This window comes from Sardina pilchardus, chromosome 23 (assembly GCF_963854185.1).
Source record: "Sardina pilchardus chromosome 23, fSarPil1.1, whole genome shotgun sequence".
Lineage (NCBI taxonomy): Eukaryota > Metazoa > Chordata > Actinopteri > Clupeiformes > Clupeidae > Sardina > Sardina pilchardus.
In genome coordinates this window covers 17,084,228-17,107,971 of record NC_085016.1, presented here as the reverse complement: position 1 = coordinate 17,107,971, position 23,744 = coordinate 17,084,228, and the positions used below count along the sequence as shown (strand labels likewise).

Below are 23,744 nucleotides of genomic sequence, written 5' to 3'. Positions count from 1 at the left end.
CATGCACGCATCAGAAGGCCCGGCGAGGTTTCTTTCTGAGAGCGTGTCGAAGCGCAAACGCCGGCCCTTCCCTAGAGCCAACAAGTCAGAGTCAGAATAAAGAGTCCAGCTGCCAAGGGGTAGAGCTGTCTATGCCCAGGTTATTTTTGGAGGACTCCTTTCCAATGTGAAGGGTACAGCACCTACGCAACAGTATTTTGGGCTCCATCTACACCAACCTGTCAAGTAAATACGGATTGATTATATCTGGATATCATTGGAAAACAATTTAGCTACACTCCCAATTGCAATATGTATTATGTAGCAGCGCTGAGTGATTGTCTACTGCTGAAACACACCACTGCAAAGGCACACAAACTCATTCATTTCCTCAGTCATTTAATCATGATCTACAGAGGAGACATACAAAAATTATAAAACAGAATAATTCATCAAAAGTAGAACTTCTTTTCTGCCAAAATATCTGTAACCAAGTCAATAAAATGTTATGCAATCAAAATGCTAATGTGACACAGATCTTCAAGATGTACAAGTTAAGCATCTGAAGAAACGCTCGCAGCCGGTCGTGTCTCCAAGGCCGTTCCACGGAAAAACTCCAGAAATCCATACGTCTCCACCGCTACCCATACAGATGACGGCAGCAAGTCATTTAATGAACCACAGGGATCAAATCCTCTGTCGGCTCACATTTGCTTGGGTATCAGGCAGAACTGACATGCTTCAGATGGTTTTCAAAGGTTTGCCATGCCATGACACCCCATTCTGAATGTCTAAATGCAGGACAACTGACATAGCCAGAGTGCAGACGTTTCCTCAAGAGCCATGAAGACTGGTGAGCAATCATCCTTTTCTGTCCAGTGAGGAGACGAAATGGCATTCTGAGTCATTCACGAGTGCACTTTGGGGAAAAGCCGGTGGTCCAGGCAATCCTAACTCCCCGACCACACTCTGCATATACCAGCACCTAAGGGCATGAATGTGTTGATTGAAGTGGAGTGGAGCTCATCCCCATTGGGACTGCAGTGCGGTGGTCCATCCACTAGGGGGCGGAGGCATCAGAGAGGGAGGGAGGTCTGGGATGGAGAGGAAGTGATGCGGAAGGTCCAGACTCAGGGGCTTCTCATCTTCCTCGTCACTCAGGACACTAAGATAAGATCCCCAAGTTGACAGGTGAATATGACTAATAAACAAACAAATCTCTAAAACAAACCACAATCCTGTTGGTAACATCACTGCATTCCCTCATAGCCCTGGTTTTTCAAGGTAATGACTCATTCAGCTATGCTGTGGCCAGCTTCTGTCAAGCTGTCTTGTGTCTAATATGTTGGAAAAATTGTAACACCACACTCAACACCTTAATCTCCGTTAGACTGGGTGCTGAATCCTTCTGGTAAAGAATATAAAGTTTTGAAATCAAGGACAGCACCGAACAGTACTCAGTGCTCAGGGATGTTTCAGGCCAGACAGCCTTCATCAGAGTGCACTGATGATTTCCACATCTGTCGCTGAAGAAGGGCGACTGGCCAAAACGTCCCTGGAGCCATTAAAAGGTCAACATTTGTGTGTGTGTGTGTGTGTGTGTGTGTGTGTGTGTGAGTGTGTCTGTTCAACAGTTAGTTCCACGGCAAGACATCCCTGCGAGTATTAGTGTGTCTTCTTTGTCTACATGTACTTTCTGACTGCCTGAAGCACACATCATTGTTTTGTGATAAACAGGTTTTGATCCCATTGACATATTCAGAGCAATATTTTTCTGTTTGTTTGCCTTTGGACATGTCATGACATGTAAAAATGTTGCCTTCATTGTTCTACTATGAATCCTACATTTTATCACATACAAGCCAAGCCTCTGCCTTGCTGTCTACTTGATGGCAGAGTTTAGGCGACTGCATAATTATGTGCACCAATCCATGAAGGAGGAGGAGGACAACGGATATTAATGTTGCTCCACAGGCTGATTAGAAGTGCCTGCAAAACTTTTCAGCAAAATACCTAATCTGGTCATACAACACAGGAACCAACGTGATTTCACACAAGACAGCACGGCGAGGACAGTGAAATACACCAGTGGTAACAACAAAGATGGTACAAGTACATAATTATAAAGAAATTGCTCAACCGCATACGAATACTACATTGCTTTGAACAAGGTATGCTAAGGAAAAAGTCGTGAGACATATTGTCCTGCTCACCAACCAAAGATCATTTTTCAACCGTCTCTGCTTACACTGACAGACTTTGACAAGATTTGGGAAAGATTCTTGAAAGAATGTAGTCTTTTGAGTAAAGCTTGAATGAGGGGCATTAGTTAAAAGGCTACAATCTTTCAAGAATCTTGTCAAAGTCTATCAGTGTAAGGTAGGCTTTAGATGAAAACACAGAAACACCACTTCGGTATTAAAGTGTCACAGTGAGCAGTGCTCTTTGCAAGGATAATCCAGAGTAAAAATACCCAAGGATACATTTATGGATGATAACGAGTTCAAAGTTTCATTTGGGAGCAAAAAGTTTTAGGAGTTGAGCTAGACCGTTTTCTGCATGCACAACAAAATGGGTCATAGTGAAAGCACTCCCAAGCGAAAGTTCAAACTCATTATTATCCATAAATAGACCCGCGGTTGTTTTTACACCGGATTTTTCCCTTTAAATATAACACCACTGTCAGTGTCTGACACCAACCTTCCACTGCCCTGAGCAGCCCTCCTCTTCTCCCTCCTGGCTAGCCATTCGTCCGCTGTAGGCTGAGACGCGGCCCCTCTCCGTCCAGACGCAGCCTTGGGGTCCCTTCCATCTGAACCTGGGCCAAAAGTGAAAAGATCTGCGATCATGACTCTGAGTGCTACTCTCGGGAGCTCTATTAAGGAACAGGGCACGGGTGACTCATCCGCTAACGATTTCAAAGTGAGCACTCAACTAAGCGCAATCGGAAGAACTGCATCTGTACATCGGACATGGCATCATTCTTGAACCATCTGAACTCAGCAAACTTGATCAGTAAACGTAATCCATTTAACCAGCATTATATTCAATGGTAAAGGCCCATGTTGTGAGTATAGATAGAGGGAGTTTAAGATGATTAGCTGGCTACCACTTGAGGGCAGTGTTGAGCCGTCATGTACCTGCTGCCAATCTCTTCAAATGTTCAATCTCGCGTTCAGTCATGTGAGAGAAACGGCAGTTTGGGCCAAACACACACTGGCCTGAAACAAAACAGAAGATATGAGTACATTCAAAGCATCGACAATACTCATGAAGCATCCAAAATAATGTAAATGATATATATGTTGTGTAAAATACATGTTGATTGAAAATCGGGTGAACAACAGCTGAAACCACAAAACAAATGTATGTATGTCATTCAGTACTGATTTACTTGATGAAATCATTTCAAATTAAATTTTCATGACTTTGGTCTCACCCTTGTCTTAGTGACAATAATAAAAAACATGTTCCATCTAAATCAGCAAACTATAAAGGCATATTCCTTACATCATACAATCCATACACAATATAATTTTGCTAATAGGATCAAGCAACATAAAAATGTCTTTGCTGGTATGTTGCTAAGTGACTGCTTCCCTCCTCATATTGACAGGTAATGTGTCTCTACTCAGAGTAGTGTTAGGCACTCTAGCTCCTCAAGGCCTCCAGGAGGTTTTTGATACTTATCTGTGATGTGCCTACTGTGTCAGTGCATCACTGTGTTCAAACATAATTTCTTCTAGGTTAATGGACCATTTTTAAAGGTGTTCACTGAGCCCAAGGTCAGGCCCTTGATCTGTTAACTGTACATAGATAGAACAGGTGACATGTTTTGGATTACTTGGTAGTGGGCGTACATTTCTTTCCATTGTCAGTAATAGATAGATTCTGATAGAGTGCATGCATGCAAAAAAAACATACTATCCACTTCTATGTATAGGCTAATCTTGTACACTGTGTTATCACTCAGTGTATATATTTGTCTGAGCTTAGAATGAGCTTTAATTATACAAATCAAGAAAGGTGCATTGTATGTCATGTCATGTGATTAAAATGGCATAGCAAAAGCAGTCTGAAACATCACATCCAAACAGATGGGACCAGTTTTTCGGTATGTGGGGGGTGTTATTTTTATTTACACTTGCTTTGATTCGGCACCCAACAAATGGTGTTTGAGGATGTGGGTGTCCACCCCTCATCTTTCATCTGCTCTTGGTGTAAGATACATGCACTTGCCCACTTCCTGCAGAGTTTGGTGAAGGATAACTCATCCAACCTTTTCGCTTTTCCACATCTCTGTGTAGGCCACTGTCCACTGAGCTCTAAAATCTGCATTTCTCTTTGTTTTGAGAGATGCAACCCTACTGTGATATTATTTTATGCATTGCAATTGCAAATGTCAATAGACTGTTCTAGCCGAGCTACAAGGACAGCAGTCCAGTCAATCCCCTAGCCGAGATATAAATGTAGCATGTAAACAAGTCTAATTGTCAGTCACCTAATACAAGGGTTGCCTAATCAAACAGATCCGTCATCGAATGGGAGTTACTGACCACAATTTCTGACCTTACGATCTAGCAATGATGCCACAGACCCTTGTGGAAAGCCTTCCCATAGTAGTGGGAGCGGTAGGCTAATGGGGCCAGTTCCACATTAATGTCGGATTTAGAATGGGATGTCTCTGATGTTACTGTGGGTGTATGGTCTCTCACCAGTCTGAAGGAATTTTCTACAAGGTTTCTTTGTCTGTTCATCTGTTAGAATGGCTGCAGCGTCTGTAGACAAGCAAAACAAATCACACACATTTCTGTTCAGGGTCAAGCTTTTACACATATCGCCATAGCCTGATAATATCGTCTCTGAAGCTGAAGTGGACACGTGTGTTTATGTCTAGGAATAAAGAAAGTTAGAAGGTTATGGACAAAGAAAAATTAAAATGGTAGATCCTTACCTCGGAAATTATCAAACCATGCCTTCTTTGCTCTGTGATGTTGAACACCGTTTAAATGTTTTTTCCTGTTATGCATGTTGTCTTGAAAACTTCGGTCACAGTAATCACAGTAGTACCGCTTCCCCATGGTTACTTCTTTTGAGCTAATCAACTAGGCAAACTTACTTTATTGACCAAAAAAATCACTGAGGTTAGGCCCAACCAACACGTTATCTGCGTCAAATGTTCAAAATACTTCTACTTCATGTGGCAAGTTAAATAAACAACATTAAACACAATTTCCTAATAATCTAGCGCCTGTTTTCCTTCTTTTGACGATGGCGTTACACAAACCATTTCCCGACGTGAGCTCACTTCCTGGTGACTACAGCTATGTCATCAAATTAAAAGTTGTGAAATAATATGTTTCAACTATGTTTAGTAGGAGAACCTGATCTGTTTTCAGAAAACAGAGCATCTTGATTTCGGTATCTATTGATATGAGAATGAAATCAAACCACAGCCAAACGTCAAAAATACAGAAGTGTCTGACTTTTATTTTGAAATACAATAATGGTTTCGGCTTCCTTTTTTCTGCTTATCGATGATGATTTCCTTAACGTCATTCTTTCTTCTAACATGGCGCTGGCAAAGAGTGTGTACAACTTGCTCTTCAGGAGGACGTCAACCTTCGCCATAACCATTATGGTTGGAGCTATCGTCTTCGAGCGAATGTTTGACCAAGGTGGAGACGCGATATTTGAGCAGATAAATCGCGGGGTGAGTATCGAATATATATTAAAATAAGACGACCGGGGTTTCAGCCTGACCTTCCGTAAGAGAGGACGTCTGACGTTAGCATACTAGCTAATAGCTATCGCTGCTTTACAGTCTCATCAGATAGCCCCCCGTAGCGTTCTAGTGGTTAGGTTAGCAAACGCTCTGTAGCTAGGTTAATATTGATATGTTTATTCAATGGTGACACATTTGAGTATCTGATGTATGGTATTGTTTGCTGATTGTGTTGACAGAAACTGTGGAAACACATCAAACACAACTACGAGGAGAAAGATGAAGAATAACTTCTAGAAACATCGTTCATTGGGTCTGAGGCCGGCTGCGTTCCCATTCCCAGAGTTGACCCTGACAACACCAGCACCATGGACTGTGTCCTCATGTGCCACAACCACCGTCATCTGGCACGAAGCCCAAGAGTGTGGGAATATAACGTTCATGTTAAAGACTTTGAAGGATTCAAAAGTCCTGGATTGCTGGTGTCACCTCCTCTTCCTCCTTCGTCACACTTTAACGCAGCCTCCCATGTCGTCGTCATGTCTATTACTTTGTGTGGAAATGGATAATTTTATGTTAATAAATCTAACAGTTACCTACACTTAGACATGTGTTGTGTTGTGTTACTGACATTTTGCAGAGAGAGGTAAGATAGCGGGTAGCCATCCTGTGTCCTTTCATGGACTCTGCTGTAGGCTTTGTGCCTTCTCCACAACTGACTGCTGCCTGCAGTGGTTCAGTGAAGAGTTCAGGTGGCACTCATAAATAAATCATTGCACCATCCCTCTTGACTGGCAGAAATATGCAGCTTCGGTCTTTGCACTACTTCTTAAACCAGACTTGTCACCTGTGTGCCTAGATCAAGTATAGGGAAGTGGCATTGCTATCCATTAGAATAGGCTTGTTCTCTAAGGCAAATACACTATATATCCGGCATATTTAGTGTCATCATACCTAGTTTTGTGTAATCCACCTTTAAATCTTGCCTTGTGACTTTGAAGGGTCCATCAAGGACACCAGCAGAGTATAGTTCAACTAGGACTTTTGATTCAGTTTTATGAAGAGAGGTTGTTGACAAAAGTATTTGTTTGGTGGACCAAGTGTGGAGTTTAGAAACAATAATATTAAAACATTATTTTTATTTGCACATTTAAGTTTAAATTACGAAAGGCAAGCAAGAGGAGTTATAATATTCAGATTTTACTGATAATACCTTACTGTTGTGGATGATACTCATCCTAAATTGCTCGATGTATGGCAAGTGGTGTATCAAAATTATTTTGTAGCCTACATTGGTAATAGACATCGCTCGAATCTGAAATTCGAGGGGTGGACCTACAGCAGTTTTAGCTTAATTAATGTTCAGGCAACTGAAGATAAGAACTGTTTACGGCAGAACTGTGGATTATCTCTGGTGTGTTCAAGTAAAACGTAAGAAATCATTGTGAAATGAGCTTTTATATGTAAGCATAAACACAATAGCAGATGTACATCAACTTTAGGCAATCATTTTGATGAAAATGCTTCATTGTTGCACTAATTAATCCATTCTGTTATGAGTGCCTACACACAATTTCATGAACCCCAAAGGTACTATTTTGGGTGACTTTGTCTGTAAAGAGATGCATTTCCTTGTTTTGAACACCGGAGGGTAAACTAGTAAATGCCATATGGCACGACAGTAACAAAAGCATTGTAGTCAGATCTGCTCCTAAATGTTATGGGTTTGTCCTTGGACTATGCCAAAGTTCTGGTTCTGGTTCTGGCTGGTTTTCTGGGTAGCAACTCGGCTGTATAGGTATGCTAGGTGAATGATTCGCCTATTACAAATTCATTTTCCATCAAATTTGCTTCGTAAAGGAGAAACTTTTGCATAGTGTAGGCTACCTTTAAAAGGGCATCTGCATTTAATGGATAGCCTACATTGCAAACATACATTGGCCAAAAGGTGTCACTGTAGTACAGTACAGAACATGTAGGGCTATCCATGTATGGGGAACAGGCCCTATTGATTTACTTCTCTCTAATAAAAGGCCACTATGACTGAGCAGCATCTTAATTTTACTGCAGAGGCTGGTCCATGTCCCTCTTTGCATGAAGTGGCCACAAGGTGTCACTACAGTACCTTGATTATGTGAATTAGCGGGAACATCAAGGTCAAAGCACCAGGTTTGACAGTTATGCATATACTGTATGCATGTTTTTGTGTTCAGAAACAAGCATGTTACATATACAATTATGAAAATATGATTGACTCGCTTAGGGTTAACACAGTTACACAGCTGGAGACAGACAATCATGACATTGATTCTCATTGAGTTGTGGGCAGAATTTGGGACTTTTCTAATTTGTTTCATTGAATTACTTCATCACATTTAGGCCTTTATAACAGTCAGTGTATAATTTTACACTATATAAATCACAAAAGATTTACCTGTAAACATGATCTAATGAGTCAATTTAGAGATTTAATGCATGGATAATTTTACCTTATAGGCCTAGTCACTTCTCAAGGCTTTCTATTAAAAATAAATGTATTAGATTCTTCGAAATAACCTCCATTGGCCTTCATGAGTGCTTTGTGCATCATCATAACCAGCTTCATTAGAAATTAAATAGTCACCTGGGGTGCTTGGTTGAAACTAGTCAATGAAAAGTGGCTAAGAAGTACTCATATAACCGTTCAGGACTAAAACAAATCCCAGTGTGTAACTTTAGGTGACTGAGAGAGCCAAGAGCCTGAGAGAGTGGGACATGTTGTCATCACAGCAAAAAAGTTGCCCGCTTTGAAAGTCTAAAATATCTTACTATTCTAACCTTCACACGTTTTTGTTTAAGCACCCCAGTTATTTCATACAGTAGGTCTGTGTTTTTTATTCTACAATAAAAAGACACTAACATCTGGCGGTTCAGGAGTCAAGTGAGAAAGTTCTAGGTTGTTGTTTACCATCAACTGTCAAATACATAATTTGTCATAGACTTGTTTTTGCTTCTAATTGTGTGCATATAACCTATTTTATGACTGCATTCTCATCTGCACTGTTGTATTCAATGCATGTCAGACAATGTGCTCTCTAACAATATTGATGAACATTTAGGGAATGTTCTCCAATAAAGTGGACCAAACACTGAACAGCTTTCACATACAGTACAATTAGATCTTTATTAGAGGTCTACACACACACACACACACACACACACACACACACGGAAAATGCAGTCATAAAATATTTCATATGCACACAATTTAAAATAACGTGTTGAATAATAGAGACAAAAACAAGTATGCTGTGACAACTGATGCATTTGACAGTTGATGATAAACAGCAACCTATAACTTTCTTGAACTCCTGACTCTTTCTTGAGCTGATAGTATGTTTAACTCCTCACAGAAAACAGGTTGGACGAAACACCATGACTGTTTTTCATTATCTCCTATCCTAATGGCAGCCCAGTGGCTGTTGATCTATTTGCTCTACCTTCAGGTCCTTTAAGAGACTTAAAGACCTGCAAAGGACAAAAACCTTTCAGTGCAGAAATATGTGCAGACTTTGCGATAATGTCAAAGTGATTTTGTAGAATGGCCCCTCTTTCCAGAAGGTCTAACCTGCTTTGGCTTTCAATACCCTTGCCTCTTTGAAGAGACTTTTAAAGACCCAAATGATAATTTTTTTGTTTTTTTTTTCACGCTCACAGACAGTGGGAAGAGACCCCCCCCCCCCTCTCTCTCTCTCTCTCTCTCTCTGTCCAGAATAATTCAGGCAAATAGCTGAAATGCCCTCCATTGTCAGAATCAGGCAAACTGACATGATCTCATATAACCACATGGTTACATCTGGTAGATATTATCCTATATTATCAACAGTTATCACCCATTCACCCATTTAACAAAGTAAGGAAGAGAAGAATATACAGTAAGCTTTTGTTGACTGCTAATTGAGTTCAGTGTCAAGTTTCTCCATTTGCTTGCTTTCCATGTGTATCACATAAGAACACCCTGTACTATGAAACATAGTGCACCTGCAGGTTTGACTCTTACTTAAGTGGTAACAGTATCAAGGCCATTGCCTGCACTCTCAGCTAACAGAGGCACTACTGATAAAATGGCTGTGACTGAAGATAGTGAAAATAGTCTCCTTTACTTTATGAAGAGATCTTTCAAGCCATGTTGAAAACAAAGTATGGTGTTATGACCATTAGAGATACATTTGGATGTACTGCATGTTAATAACTTAGTTATAGTTTAGTACTATAAAATATTGTGTGTCAGTGTGTTGCCGTACACACCTTTTCATGCGCAACTTCAATAAAGTGCTTTGGGTATTCCAGCAAAAGACACCTGTGTGGGTTAAGCACAAAATTAACTAACATCTGCAATATCAGACTACATAGAAATCACTCAACTGTATGGTGTAGTGACAGTGGTTTATAAGATAAAGGTGCTTCAGTTTCGACATATCAAATGTAACATGTTATCAGTAGTAGTAGCCTATAGCAGAAGTTTACATATTTCCTAGTAGGCCCTAGTATATGTTTTAATCATAGGCCTACAATGTTGTGTTGGTGTAGAATAGGAAACCATTGGCTTCAATGGTCAATTGGTCTACAATTCATTAGAAACACACAACACTTATTGTCAGAAGGCACTGGCTTTTATCAAACAAGGCAATGAGCTAACTGAACAGATAGAGCAAAGACATCAGATTTATTAGTTGGCTAATACCCAGGAGCAAAACCCTCACATAGCCTAGTGATTATTGATTTAGGAGCTTTGTTTCTGCTTCTGTTGGTATTTTCGTTGTGCCTTCATATCATCTGGGTAAAGGTCATATCCAGTAGGCCTAGACAAGACATGCACTCAATGGCCCAAGAGATGGATGAGGGTCATGTCCACTCAAAGACTGACTTTGATGCTATATTGCTGATTTTAGTTTAGGCCTACTTAGTCTAAATTAACTCATTTAAGATCCAGCTATTAGGTTTATCTGATCATGTCAGAGAGACCAAACAATCAGTTCATTCTTGTAGGCTACATTCTGTCAGACCGGTGGCTATGACTCAAGAAATACAGAAGATGACATTTAAATATATCACAAGTGATCCAGGCAGTGTACATCACATGCGGCTATATTTACATAGTACATGTGGATAATCCCAGCGCCATACAGAGACGAAAGATAGGATTGGCGTCAGATGACGGGAGCCAATCCGTGCTCAGAATGGTGAATATATTTGCATTGAATTTTCCAAGTTGCGCGCTTGCTCTTATACAGCGCCCATCTATCCGCTATCGTTCAGAGGTCTGGTTAGGAGTCGAGACGCGTGGTTGAATTAGTGCTTTTAAACAAAAGATTTACACATAGAACGAAAACCATGTCTTACGCAAAGATTGCCCCGGCTTTTGCTAGAGCCAGTTCCGACAAGTTATTGCGAATGAGGTTTGCTCAAGAAAGGCTCCGATCAACAGTAGCATCATCTCAGCGCGAAGAACTGAAACCGGAGGATTCCGTCGAACAAGCATGCACTGTGGTCGAGAGACCAGCCGATATGGACCTCATCAGTCAGACCAAAAATGCAGATAATCGCCAGGCAAACATCTCAATTGACTTTGAAAATACTCAAGAAGCATACAAGAGCAAAAACACTTTAGAACTCATGAGAAGTTTACTAGTCTTTAAGCTGTGCACATTTGACTTCCTGGTGGACAAAAATAAGGAGGTAAGTGACATTATGGTGCGCTGAAGTAAAATTATGAAGCTAAATTAAATTATAATGCGGCTCATTTTAAATTTAATGTACTTTCTATACATAGCAGCACAAGATGGCAGTTCATTGACATTTCTTGTAGGCCTAGTCATGTGGTTTCGAGAACCACATTTTGAAATGTTAGGAGGAAATGGTTTGATGTATTTTGTAGACAGGAAGAACCCATTCTGATATTGATACTCTGCTCAGCTCCTGGACCTCAGCAAGAAAGTTCTTGGCCAACGACTGTTTGAGAAGATGATGAAGATGACTTTCTATGGCCAGTTTGTGGCGGGGGAAGACCACCATGCCATCAAGCCTCTGATCAGCAAGAACCAGGCTTTTGGGGTTGGCTCAGTACTTGACTACAGTGTGGAGGAGGACCTCACTCAGGAAGAGGCAGTGAAAAAGGAAATGGAGTAAGTTGGCACCATGTGAACAGCATGTGAACATATGGGTTCATTTAATGTATAGCCTACATGAGTTCAGAAGAGTAGACTAACCACAGCAGGAAAGCATTACTCTATCTCGTTTCCACCAGACATTCTGACCAGAAGATGGTAGATTGTCAGGATCTAATCCATTTTAATGTAATGCCTTTTAAACAAATGAAATCATGCAACCACACAAAAAGTCATCAATGCTCCTCTAATGATAAAAAAAAGAAAGAAAATATCCAACATCAGATCATAGTTTTGTTCTGACTTATTCAAAAGGATGGGTGGCTCTTCTCAGTCCCAGCGAATGTTATGCAAACAGTTGAGTTACGCACACCAATCCATAGGATTTGTAGACAGCGCAGCCTTTACAACAGAGTGGTTATTCAAGTTTTGTAAGTGCCCCACCCCCTTTGGGGGGACTCAAAGCTCTTCAGCGAACTATACAGTAGCACACGGATATGATCCAGACTCACACTGTACACAGTGCATAATACTCAGACAGAAACAGAAGCACAGAAATATTGTCCTGCGTTTAGGAATTGACAACCACAGATTGCACAAGCCTATGCCCAGGACTGTTGCTTAAATATGGCTGTATACAGTGGCCTACAGAAGCTATAACCTTAGTTAATATATATCTACTTGTATCCACGTTCGTGTGTGGGAGTGTGTGAGTGAGTGAGTAAGTGAGTGAGTGAGTGAATGAATGAGTGAGTGATACTTGGCATTATTGCTCTTCAGATGTAAACATTTTAGCTTTCCAAAGCTTCCAGTCAAAACAGAACATCCATTTGAGTTAAACTGTAGGCCTTAAGGGCAAAAACTGTGGACTGATTTCAATGTGATTGCTTATTGTTTTTAACGGGTAGAATGTCTTCCCTCAGTATCCCCAATAGCTCTGTTTCCATTTTTCGTTGAGCAGTCGTTATTCTGTTGGGTGTGTATCCTGTTTAATAACATCCCTTTAAACCATGTGCTGCTCTAGAGATGCCATGCCATATGTGGTGGTCAAGCCTTGGTTGCTGTTGATGTCATGTGTCCTTAACACCTGACAAACAGACAGTTGTGTGGTCCCATTTACTAACGTGAATGTTAAACTGGAAATGAGGGAGCTGCAATTTGAGCTTTAGTACAATTTAAATCAAACGTGTTGTTAAATTGCCTGTTATTTACGTCACGTTGTCATGGTAGTCTGGTCGGAAATACCTCCAGGGCACTATTATGTAAAATGTTTACATAATATATAGTAACAATTACTATAGTAATGAATGTGATTTAAAACCAGCTTGTTAAACCCGCAAATGTGAGTTGAGGGGTTTCCCTCTTCTATACAAACACATGCTCCGGCTTCCATCCAGGAGAAATCTAGCAACGCATTCTGTCCGCTGTCTGCCTTCCCCTGGCATGCCCAGCCCATACCAAACCATGCTTTATTTTTAGTCCCAGCCTTTGCTCGCTCCTGATTGGTCAGTTTGGCCAAGGCCTTCTTTGTCTTGATTGGTGGATGGATAACTGTCCCCCTTTCTTGGCCGGCCCCCTGGTACTCACATGAGCTGGAGCGAAAGAGCCAGCCTGTTGGGTAACACCGCGCATTTCTGTGTGAGTGTTGCGTAAGATGTTTTGGGAAAAAGGAGAGTTGCTATGTTTGTTTAGGGATTGAATTACCTCCTCCACGCTCTTTCAAGCTGAAGTGACTGCGTTGATGTATCCTGACCTTAGTGGCCCAAGTCAAAGCAGCACGCAGGGTGATCTTTGCAGAGGGTTCGCTATGAACAGCCTTATAAATAGTGTTTTTCATTGTAGCGTGATAGATTTCTCTTAACGAGCTTGCTTAACTGCAGGCGGTTGTTTCTGTTAACAGCTAGCTCATCCCCTCTCACATGGCTCCAGGATGGATCCAGTTTTATTTTGAGAGTTTTATTTGGAATTTCTGTCCAATGTAGTATTTTACAGGCGAAAATATTTTGTTTGTTAATAGCCAAGTAGGCATGATGTTTATTTTCTTAAGCATGTGTTCATTTGATTATCATATTTGCTGCCAGCCTCTAGTAGTGATATATCCAAGTATTTAAGACTCCGGCTTTGGTCATTAGCAACTGATAGTTCATGCTCTCTGGTAGCACGGAGCTGCGATAATTACGCTTATCTGGTGTTAAAGACAATATAACTGACAGAGGTTATCTTTGTCTTGATGATTTTCAATGTGAATTGAGCCTTTCTAAGTATTCTGTTGGTGTGTAATGTTTCATCCTAGTTTGTATAAGTTTGGGCATAAACAGTTTAGTTTATGACTTGTTTGATTGAATGGTAGAAGTTTGTGACATACTGGCATAAGGGTGTGGATTGGGGTGGGTTTGTAACAAGCTTATGACTTGGGCCTTGATGTTATGGCAGAACATATGGTATGAGTTATGGGGACCCTCTTACACGCCATCCTGGGATAGCATTACCATGAGCCAGCTGTGTAGGAACCCAAAACAATGGTTGCATAAGAAGCCAACTCAAGACACATGTTGTAAAGTGAAACCTTTGCATAGTGAAGAGGAGAAAATCATCAGACATTCTGGACTATTACCATGTGGTCGGTTATGTAGTGACTACCGCTGTGCAGTGAGCAGTGTGTGCTTGAAGAAAAGGAGTAGGCTGAGGGTAATTATTATTAGTACGGAAAGCAGCAGACTGTGATGTTAACAAGTGTCAGCCAAATGTAATGTAATGTTATTGCTGAGCTGTTAGTTGTGTTCCTCGAGGAGCTTCCCCATCCATGCTCAGGTTTCTGTGCGTTCCAATTCGCTGAAGTGTCCCAGTAATCGAAGTCGAGTTCATCAAGAACCCTGTACCAACTCACGCACCTCTACACCGTGTGCTTATCAACTCCAAATAAGGGGTCCACACTTTGCACAAATGAGATGACTAATGCAAAAAAGAAATAATGTCTACACAAGGTTCAGGTTCTGTGGTCACACACATAAATAAAAATATGATTGCTTTTACTTGAGCGGCAGATAAGAAATTGGGAACGGTTATTTATCTTATTTAATTCATTCATTCATTCATTCATTCATTCATTCAACCTGTATTTATTTTTGGAGTGTCATTGAGGGTAGCCCTCATTTTCAGTGAAGCCAAGATTGCAGAATAATGAAGTATCCAGAGATATGGTATAATAATTGTGAAAATAATTGTTTGAATAATCTTCAATGATATTAAACAATAAAATGCAGACCATAGCTCTTGGGACTGAACTCGAAACTCTGAACTCTAAAAGCTCTAAGGAGTATCAGCGATTCCCATCACACCCTAAACTTTAATTTAGCATGCAGCACGCGACCACAGGTCTTGGTCTTCATCGCGCTTACCATGAGGCATGTGTCAACCCCACGTGAATCTGAGAAGGCCACTATGACCAGACGCAACCAGACTGCCCGTGTGCGCACATTGAGTTTGTGCAACGTGCATGCTTGCCAGGCATCTCGGGTGACTTGGTTGATTTATGTCACTGGGGGTCATCGTGGCAGGAATTTGCTCACCCTAACCACGTACCGCAGCATTTCATCACATTGTGATTCACAGTGGTGTTCATGACCAATTTAAATGGAAATGTGGGTGTTAAAGATAAGATTTACTTAATAATTCAACATAAACATTTTTATTCAGTAACAAGTAGGACTTGAATTTATTGATTTAGTACTTTCTGTCATTTGGTCTTGTCCTGAAGGTTGAACATATTTCTTCTTCTATAAGACATTATTCTTTGATTTTTCTTAGACAAAAATCTTAATATTGTCATTTTTTTTGTCATTTCAGTGCCTGTGTGTCTGCAGCAGAGAAGGAGAGTCCAGGTATGTCTGATTCGAGAACATCAGCCTTATTACCAGCAGCACAGCACCACAGTACAGTTGTTTCCAGATTTAAGCCTGACAACTTCCCTTACCCACTTAGTTTTGACATGTAGTCTTCTAATGATTTCCTTTGTAGCAGCAGCATCCCCTCTTCACACAGTGACCCTCGACGATGACTGTATTGTAATTTTGATTAATCTTTTACTACACTTTTGGTGAAGGGAAAAGTCTGTGTGACCTCATTGTGTCAGTCAATTCAGGATGGTTGCTACAGGTGGAGGTGGTAAATGTAGCTGGGTTAAACTGCTTATTCGTGAGATGTATAGGCAGCCATCCAGGGATTGAAATAGATGCATGTAGGTTTCTGCACTTTGTCAGGGGTGTGGGGGATGGGGTTTAAGGATGGGGGTGAGGGGCTGTTAGATCTGGTTAGATCTGGATTGAGGTTTTGTGCCATGGTGTGAGGGCTCCACATACCCTTCTTCTTTCCACTGACGTCTAGTTGGCTGTTGGATACTTTTACCTCCATTAACCTTGTTTCCCATCTGAACTTTTAACTCACGTGTTCTTGAAGTTCTTATGCTCATTTTGTGGCCATGTGCTTGTGGAAAGGAAATAAAATGTATTGCACAGTATATTAAGCCATTTAGTCCCCCAGTTAAAACATGCTCAAGGAAGAAGAACTGCTAGGAGTAATTTTACTTCTTATTATCTAAAACATTCGGTCCAATATATTTCAGGCTTATCGTATTTGTTCATATGTAAAACATTTATATGTCCAAGATATTTTCAATATGAGGTATATGTTTTAAGGTCAGCTATTGTTTTTCAGGCAGTTTATGTCTGATGATTTGTAACCAAGCGATGTGCCATTTTTCAGGCAAGGATCACAGGGAGAAGAAGTACAAAGCTCATCGCCAGTTTGGGGACCGTCGTGGAGGGGTGATCAGCGCCCGCACATACTTCTACGCTGATGAGGCCAAGTGTGACCAGCACATGGAGACCTTCCTGAAATGCATCAGAGCCTCTGGTGGGTCTGTCTGCTGCTGCACTTCTGCTGAGAGAAAGCACAGTCCAAGTCTCAATAGTTGGCGACACATTGCTTTGTATAATTGCGTCATATTTACAGAGTTTTAAACGTACCCAACCAACAGAGGGTTTTCCTCTTCTTAGAGGTTAATGAGTGGTAAAATGGTTGAGGTAGTAACACTGAGATGATCATTTGCATTGGAACAATGACAGTTTCCTGTTAATTTATTGTCTATTGTGCGGCCTCTTCCTCTGTAGCAGACGTCTCCATGTAACTGTTTCACTAAACCCCTGTCTGTCTCTATAGGGGGCGCTGCAGTGGACGGATTCTCTGCGATCAAGATGACCGCCCTCGGCCGTCCACAGTTTCTGGTGCGTGTGCCACACCTCCTTGTCGTCATTCAGAGACGATAGCTGTTCCATTAAGGACTTTGTTAATGATTAAAATACTACTGTGCCGACTGTGTGCGCACTGTTTTAACACCACTCTGTGCCAGACACAGAGGCACCAGGGTCTGGTTCTCTGAGACCGTTTGATTTGTCAACACTGTATTTGTGATTTTGTGTTTATGTTTATGTTTCGACGCCTTTGTCCAATGTCACACCATTGACACCAATAAACATTACATTAACATAGAAATTAATAGTTTATAGTATAGACTAGAATAGAATAGAATACAATAGGAACTTTAATTGCCACACAACAATGTTGGTGGTATAGTGATTAGTCATACGGCCTAAATAATAATAATAAAAAAGACTAAATAAACCATACAATAGTACACCTTTAGAAACTGCAACTTTGCTAGGAATATTAATATTAAGTGCTCTGTGGCTGTCTTTCTCTATCAGCTCCAGTTCTCCGAGGTCCTGGTGAAATGGCGGCAGTTCTTCAACTTCCTGGCTGCGCAGCAGGGGAAAGACGGCATGGCAGCCTTGGAGCAGAAACTCGAGCTGGAGCAACTGCAGGTATGCTGACCTCAGAGGCCAGCCGGAGGGGATAGTCTGCACAGGGGGCCCCTTTGTTATGTAACCTGGTGCGTGCAGAGAAAGGGCTTTTAAGGGCCAGAATGAGGCACCATGCTGTGAAGTCTACTCAGACATTGTGATTACTGGGTGTTAGATCTTACGGAACGTGAAAATACTGCTTACTGTACAAACTGTACTTTGTACAAGAGTCAAATGTCTTCTGAACGACTTTTTGCCAAGCTCAAATGTTAGCTTTGGACACAACTTGTGAAACCAAAGAGTGATTAAATAAGGAGGATATGTTTATTATTGGTGGCAAGCTCTGTAACTAATATATATATAAATATTTGTTTAATATATTTAATTTTTCAATTATTACTTTCCCCACAGGACAGTCTGACTAAGCTTGGTGTTGGGACAAAGGCAGACATTCAGTCTTGGCTGACTGGAGAAAGACTTGGATCATCAGGGTATTATTATTAAACTTTCTTGAACATTTAGACACCCAGCTATTCTTCAGTTGGCATAAAATATTTGAAATATTTTTGTAGGCTATTGTTGGTCAGAGATGTATGCAGATGTGTACTGCTGTGCATGAAAAAAGGACGCCATCCTCATCTTATTCTCTCTCTTTTTCCTAAAGAACCATTGACCTCCTTGATTGGAACAGTTTGATTAATGACAGGACCCAGATCTCAAATCTGCTTGTGGTTCCAAATGTTGAGGTAAGTTTGAGTTTTGAAGTAAAAAAAAAAACGTCTACATATCATATCCACATAAGATTCCTACATACAATACATACACATGAACAAATGTTGCTGACTTTTTTGTGTGAGATTTAAGAGAATTATTAAGAATATTTGTTGTCCTAGAACGGTCACCTGGAGCCCCTGCTGGACAAGTTCACTGAGGAGGAGGAGAAACAGATGAAGAGGATGTTGCAGAGGATGGACGTGCTGGCCAAGGTAAACCACTTGACCACAAACCCACTCATTCACCCTCAGGGACCTGCATGGCAGGTTCTCGCTTGGTGAGGCTGTTCCCGAGTAAACAAGACGATACAAGAACAAGGCTCTTCTAGTTTCCACTTACAAGACATACTGTACATATAACCAAACAGCAATCAGTTACATTATCATTTGTAATGTGATGCAACATTGTGCTTGTTTGGCCTGTTCATCACATCACACATTATTATCAGACTCCAAAAACATACTTGCACGTCACAGACTTAAACATTAGCTGCCGTGTTTTAATCACTTATGTTTATCATATTTATTTATCATGTCAATGTTACAGTAGTTGAACAAAAATAGAACTGAGATCAGCAGTGTGTGCATGTGTTTTTTTATTTCACAAACTGTAAACAAGCAAATATTATCAGCAGAGAGTCCGGGTGTCACTAGTAGCAACGCATTTGCCATGAATCAGTGAGCTTGTTAGCCTTTTATCTCTCAAGCAAGCCTTTTTAGCTGGGCACTGCATGGCAACACCAAACAGTGCTGCGGTATTGGGCACATTGAGTGCCTCTCGGAACAGATTGCTTTGTGATCTGGAAGGGTGGCATCAATCCAGTATGGTCTGTGCCGCAACCCCTCCAGCTATTAGGCCGACAAACATCATAATATCTACTGGTCAGGAACATTCTGGTCCAGGAATTAGTGGAAATCTAGGTCAGGGAAAGAGTCGGAAGAATGTGCTCAGCAGCATGTATTTCTACAATAATGAGTGAGATGTCTCAGGCAGCTTCAGTATTTTAATTAATTAGTTGATAAGGGGGATAATGAAATACATAAACATCTGTTGTGCAACATCTTTGGAAATCCACTGGTATGTGGGAATGAAGTTGTAATTTGTAATGATGCAAAAACTAAAACATAGTCAGCTTTGAATGTTTTTGTTTAATGAACAAGAAGAAACTCGTTGAAATCTTACCTCCAGGTAATATCCAGTGTTCTGGTTTAGCAATGAGTCAGATCAGTAGACTTTATACGTGTGATGTTGGCAGAGCTTTGTGGTAAAACAGTTTGGGATCTAAATTCTGCACGTTTAGTCAAGTCCCCTTACAGTACAAATCTTACTGTTAATGTAAGGATTCTCTGGAATTATTTGAAAAAATATTTGTGCAGTTACTGTATTAGTCTATAAAAATGTATACAGATGATGTGTTTCTGTCAGTGAAGAGTACCATAATTAGTATGTCAATCATGAATATTACAGCATATCAGGCATGTGCAGACACTCATATCACTTCCTGTGTGTCTTCCTTCCCAGCATGCAGTAGAAAACGGTGTGAGACTCATGGTGGACGCCGAGCAGACCTATTTCCAGCCTGCCATCAGCCGACTGACCCTGGAGATGCAGAGGAAATTTAACCGGGAGATGCCCATCATCTTCAACACCTATCAGTGCTACCTGAAGGTGAGTCCAGTTTGCCGCTCTTACAGCAGGTTGTACGAGGTTGTTTGCCCTACAGTTATCCCAACTTTCATTATTTCATGCTCATGTGACAAGTTTGTTTTCGAGTTGACCTGAGTGTAAAATAAAATGAGCCCTATCAAAATGGTCATGCTTGTTTTGCATCAGATTTTGTGAGGTCATTGACTTAATTTGATAAAGAATCACCATTGTATTCAAGTCATGTGTTGCATGACTTGAAACTTTCCAAAGTGAATGAATGACTCCCTCTTTAAACCTAGTGGAAGGTTTACTTTATCATTCGGTTGTATTGTACATAAAAGTACCACATAAACTAAACATAATTACATAAAAGCACCACATAAACTTGCTTGACTCCATAACAGTGGAAGGAAATGGGAGCTATTCTGCAACTGGGCAACTGTGTAATCCCATGAGATAATGCAGTTATATGCACTAGAGTCTAGACAATTACGGGGTGATTTGGTCAGGTGTGGTAAAGCAAACAAGGAAAACAGGAAAAATAGTCTTGTGATAAGCCTTGTAAAATCGTGTCTTATCAGGGGTTGGCAAAGTTCCGACGGCTAAATCACTCGCTGACAGGTTGTTCTCTTTTTCCCCCCTCACACAGGAGGCCTATGATAACGTATCGGTGGATGTGGAGCTGTCTCGCCGTGAGGGCTGGTACTTTGGGGCCAAGCTTGTGCGTGGAGCCTACATGTACCAGGAGAGGTCCAGAGCTGCTGAGATTGGCTACGAGGACCCCATTAACCCAGACTATGAAGCCACCAATAGGATGTACCACAAGTAAGGGTTTCCTCTGAGTGGTTCCCACCACCTGCACTTGGCTTGTGTGGTAATAAGCCAGCATACTGTGCAGCTGTGTACAGTTGAATTTGATGCCAACATCCAGCCATAAAGTCATAAAAAGCAGACGTTAGTTATATTTAGACTGATGTGGAATACGGTTAAACCGTAAAATTATATAAAATAATAGTGGTGTAGGGAATGTGCTTGTAACGGTTTATAGCTTGTGATACTGTAAGTTGGTGAAACATTCATTGAAACAACTGGACTAAACAGATTCTATCTCATCCTGTGTCAGGTGCTTGGAGTACGTTCTGGATGAGATTGATCTCTACCGGAATGCCAACGTCATGGTTGCGTCACACAACGAGGACACCGTGAAGTTTACTCTCGAAAAGTATGCACCTCTTATTGCGTAAACGAAACACATACCCCCTTTCGTCTGTACTGTACTTTCCCACTGTCTGTGGTCCTCTCCCGCAGCGTGGTCGCTGCATGTAGCTGTGTGCACTCTTATGCACTCTGTAGCTTTTGTAATCTAAGCTCTTCTGTTCCGCCACCCCCATAGGATGAACAAGATGGGCCTCTCGCCACAGGAAAACAAAGTGTACTTCGGACAGCTGCTGGGGATGTGTGACCAAGTCAGCTTCCCCCTGGGTGAGTGCGTGGTGTGGGCTGGGGTGGACTGGTTATTGCTGGGGCTACGTATGCAGCTCACTGTTAGTGATTCAACAAGCGCTACCTGTGCCCAATCTGGCTTTTCACTTTTCATTCTTTTCAGAACAAAAGTAGACTTGAATTAATTAATGTAAAAGATTTAACTATACAAAAATATTTTAAAGTTGGTCTATAAATCTGAGTGTGTATTATATTATATTTACAGTATGTACCAGTACATTTGGATTCGTAATTTTGCAAAAAAAATACTTAATATATGGATGTTTCAGACACATACATAAAAATGAAATAAGATCAAATGATATCAGGAACTTCCTGTCACTGAAGTTGATGTAGATGGCAGGTGATATCATGGCCCACTTGCTATAATAATAATCTGTCCAAGATCACATTCAGACGTTGTCAATCCCGTGGCCCTTGCCAAAATGAAATGCCTAACGTGGTGTACGTCTGTGTCAGTGAACATGTGTCTGATTTTTTTTTTCTTTTTTCGTCTGGCTCCTATTACAGGTCAGGCTGGATTCCCCGTGTACAAGTATGTGCCTTACGGACCGGTGAACGAGGTCATCCCTTACCTGTCGCGCCGCGCCCTGGAGAACCGCGGCTTCATGAAGGGTTCCCAGCGCGAGCGCAACCTGCTGTGGAAAGAACTCAAGCGCCGATTGGTCAGCGGTCAGATCCGCTACCAGCCTACCGCTGCCTGCTGAAGAGGAAACACTGGAGGTGCTCAGAAGGACTTAAGGCGCAAAGCACAGGTGGAGAAGGAGGGACAATGGAATGCAGGAAAAAGTGAACGAGTGACACATTAAGTTGATGACGCACAAGAAAACAGAGGGAAGAGGAGTAGAGGAATGGAGGTGTAAATAACTGCAGTGATAGACGGGTAGACAGGTATAGACAGTAGACAGGGTAGGTTGTTTGGACATGAACTTACATGCTTTTATGTCCATGCGACAGCTGTTATGAACTGTAATGATTTGAAAAACCACAAGTGACCTTACTAGTGTAAACTACTTTTCCTCATGTGTATGCACTAGATCATGTGTTATGCTTTAGTGGGTTTCTAAGGGAATGGACCTGACACAGTCTCCCAAACATTCCTTAAACATAACCACATAAAACATAAAAAAAAAAAACTTTGCTACTGAAGCATTCATTTTTGTACATATTACCTTGTGATCATTTCAGTGTAGAATGTGTGTCATACTTGATCGCACATAGATATTATTTTCGATTGTATTTAATATTTAAATAATAGTTTAGCATTGTTTCTTTGCTGGTTTAACAGGCCAGTGAATCTGGTACCATGAATGTGTGTTATGGTATGATTTTTGCTTTCATGGGTGTGAATGGATCCATAAAGAATTATGGAGCAAACAGCATAACACACACTAGTACTGTATAAAAACTGTAAACTGCACAACATTGAGCTTGTTCCTGGATTCTTTACTTCGACGTTTGTGTAGTACCATAGGCTTTAGCCATTTTATAAATCATGGAATTTCTGATTGCTGTTTCTGCTTGTGAATATGGCATCTTAATGTTAATTTCCCCTGCTTGTGTTTTTTCTGTACTTGTTGTGAAAGGGCTATCGTAATTGACCTTTGATAGACAGTGTAGTATCAAAGCAATTTGCCTGATTTACATTTCATTTTAAATGTTCTAAGAAATGTAAGGGTACGGCTGTGCACTGTGTAACAGTTCTAAAGATAATTTTGTTGTTGTTTTGCCAATTGTACAGAATGCAAATAAATTAGAAATATTGAAAATGTTTGTTTGTCCTGTCTGCTGTACATTAGTCCACTATACGTATATAAATGGTTTTACATTATTTTTGTATTTAGAATGACATAATGATTGGCTACAAAACACTATTCTACAGGTAGGCTTATGTGTAAGTCTGACAGAATTCGATTCCATCACCAACAAAGTTGCTCCAGGAGTATGTGTAACGGCAGTCAGCGTGAGAACCAACTCTTGCCACTGGCACACCCAAGCCACGCACCCCTGCTACCCAGAGGTGTGGGAAAACGCACAAAATATACAGGAAAGATGTGCATAACAGTTAACAGGGAAAGTCAGAGGAGCAAGTCAATCCTGCTACACATGGAT

At 40.9% G+C, this 23,744-nt stretch overlaps 3 protein-coding genes across 4 annotated transcripts; 2 read left to right on the top strand and 1 right to left on the bottom strand.

Moving 5' to 3' along the window:
• Positions 1 to 361: 361 nt before the first annotated feature.
• On the bottom strand, positions 362 to 5,269 carry zmat5 (zinc finger, matrin-type 5). Its single transcript, XM_062528337.1, has 5 exons — positions 4,934 to 5,269; positions 4,695 to 4,757; positions 3,120 to 3,200; positions 2,680 to 2,797; positions 362 to 1,144 (listed from the first exon to the last, which is right to left on the bottom strand). Exons 1-5 carry the CDS (start codon positions 5,058 to 5,060, stop codon positions 1,003 to 1,005), a joined length of 531 nt encoding a protein of 176 aa, XP_062384321.1. The 5' UTR covers positions 5,061 to 5,269; the 3' UTR covers positions 362 to 1,002.
• A 273-nt stretch (positions 5,270 to 5,542) lies between these two features.
• Positions 5,543 to 6,309, top strand: LOC134071082 (cytochrome b-c1 complex subunit 9). Its single transcript, XM_062527663.1, has 2 exons — positions 5,543 to 5,692; positions 5,944 to 6,309. Exons 1-2 carry the CDS (start codon positions 5,552 to 5,554, stop codon positions 5,992 to 5,994), a joined length of 192 nt encoding a protein of 63 aa, XP_062383647.1. The 5' UTR covers positions 5,543 to 5,551; the 3' UTR covers positions 5,995 to 6,309.
• A 4,657-nt stretch (positions 6,310 to 10,966) lies between these two features.
• On the top strand, positions 10,967 to 23,402 carry prodha (proline dehydrogenase (oxidase) 1a). 2 transcript variants are annotated; one of them, XM_062527615.1, is made up of 15 exons: positions 10,967 to 11,422; positions 11,660 to 11,868; positions 15,697 to 15,731; positions 15,868 to 15,909; positions 16,612 to 16,761; positions 17,068 to 17,132; positions 17,613 to 17,729; positions 18,120 to 18,199; positions 18,373 to 18,454; positions 18,602 to 18,694; positions 20,004 to 20,150; positions 20,779 to 20,954; positions 21,253 to 21,351; positions 21,523 to 21,611; positions 22,143 to 23,402. In XM_062527615.1, exons 1-15 carry the CDS (start codon positions 11,078 to 11,080, stop codon positions 22,337 to 22,339), a joined length of 1,926 nt encoding a protein of 641 aa, XP_062383599.1. In that variant the 5' UTR covers positions 10,967 to 11,077; the 3' UTR covers positions 22,340 to 23,402. The 2 variants fall into 2 exon arrangements, with proteins under 2 accessions (XP_062383599.1, XP_062383600.1); XM_062527616.1 differs by lacking the exon at positions 15,868 to 15,909.
• The last annotated feature ends 342 nt before the right edge of the window (positions 23,403 to 23,744 follow it).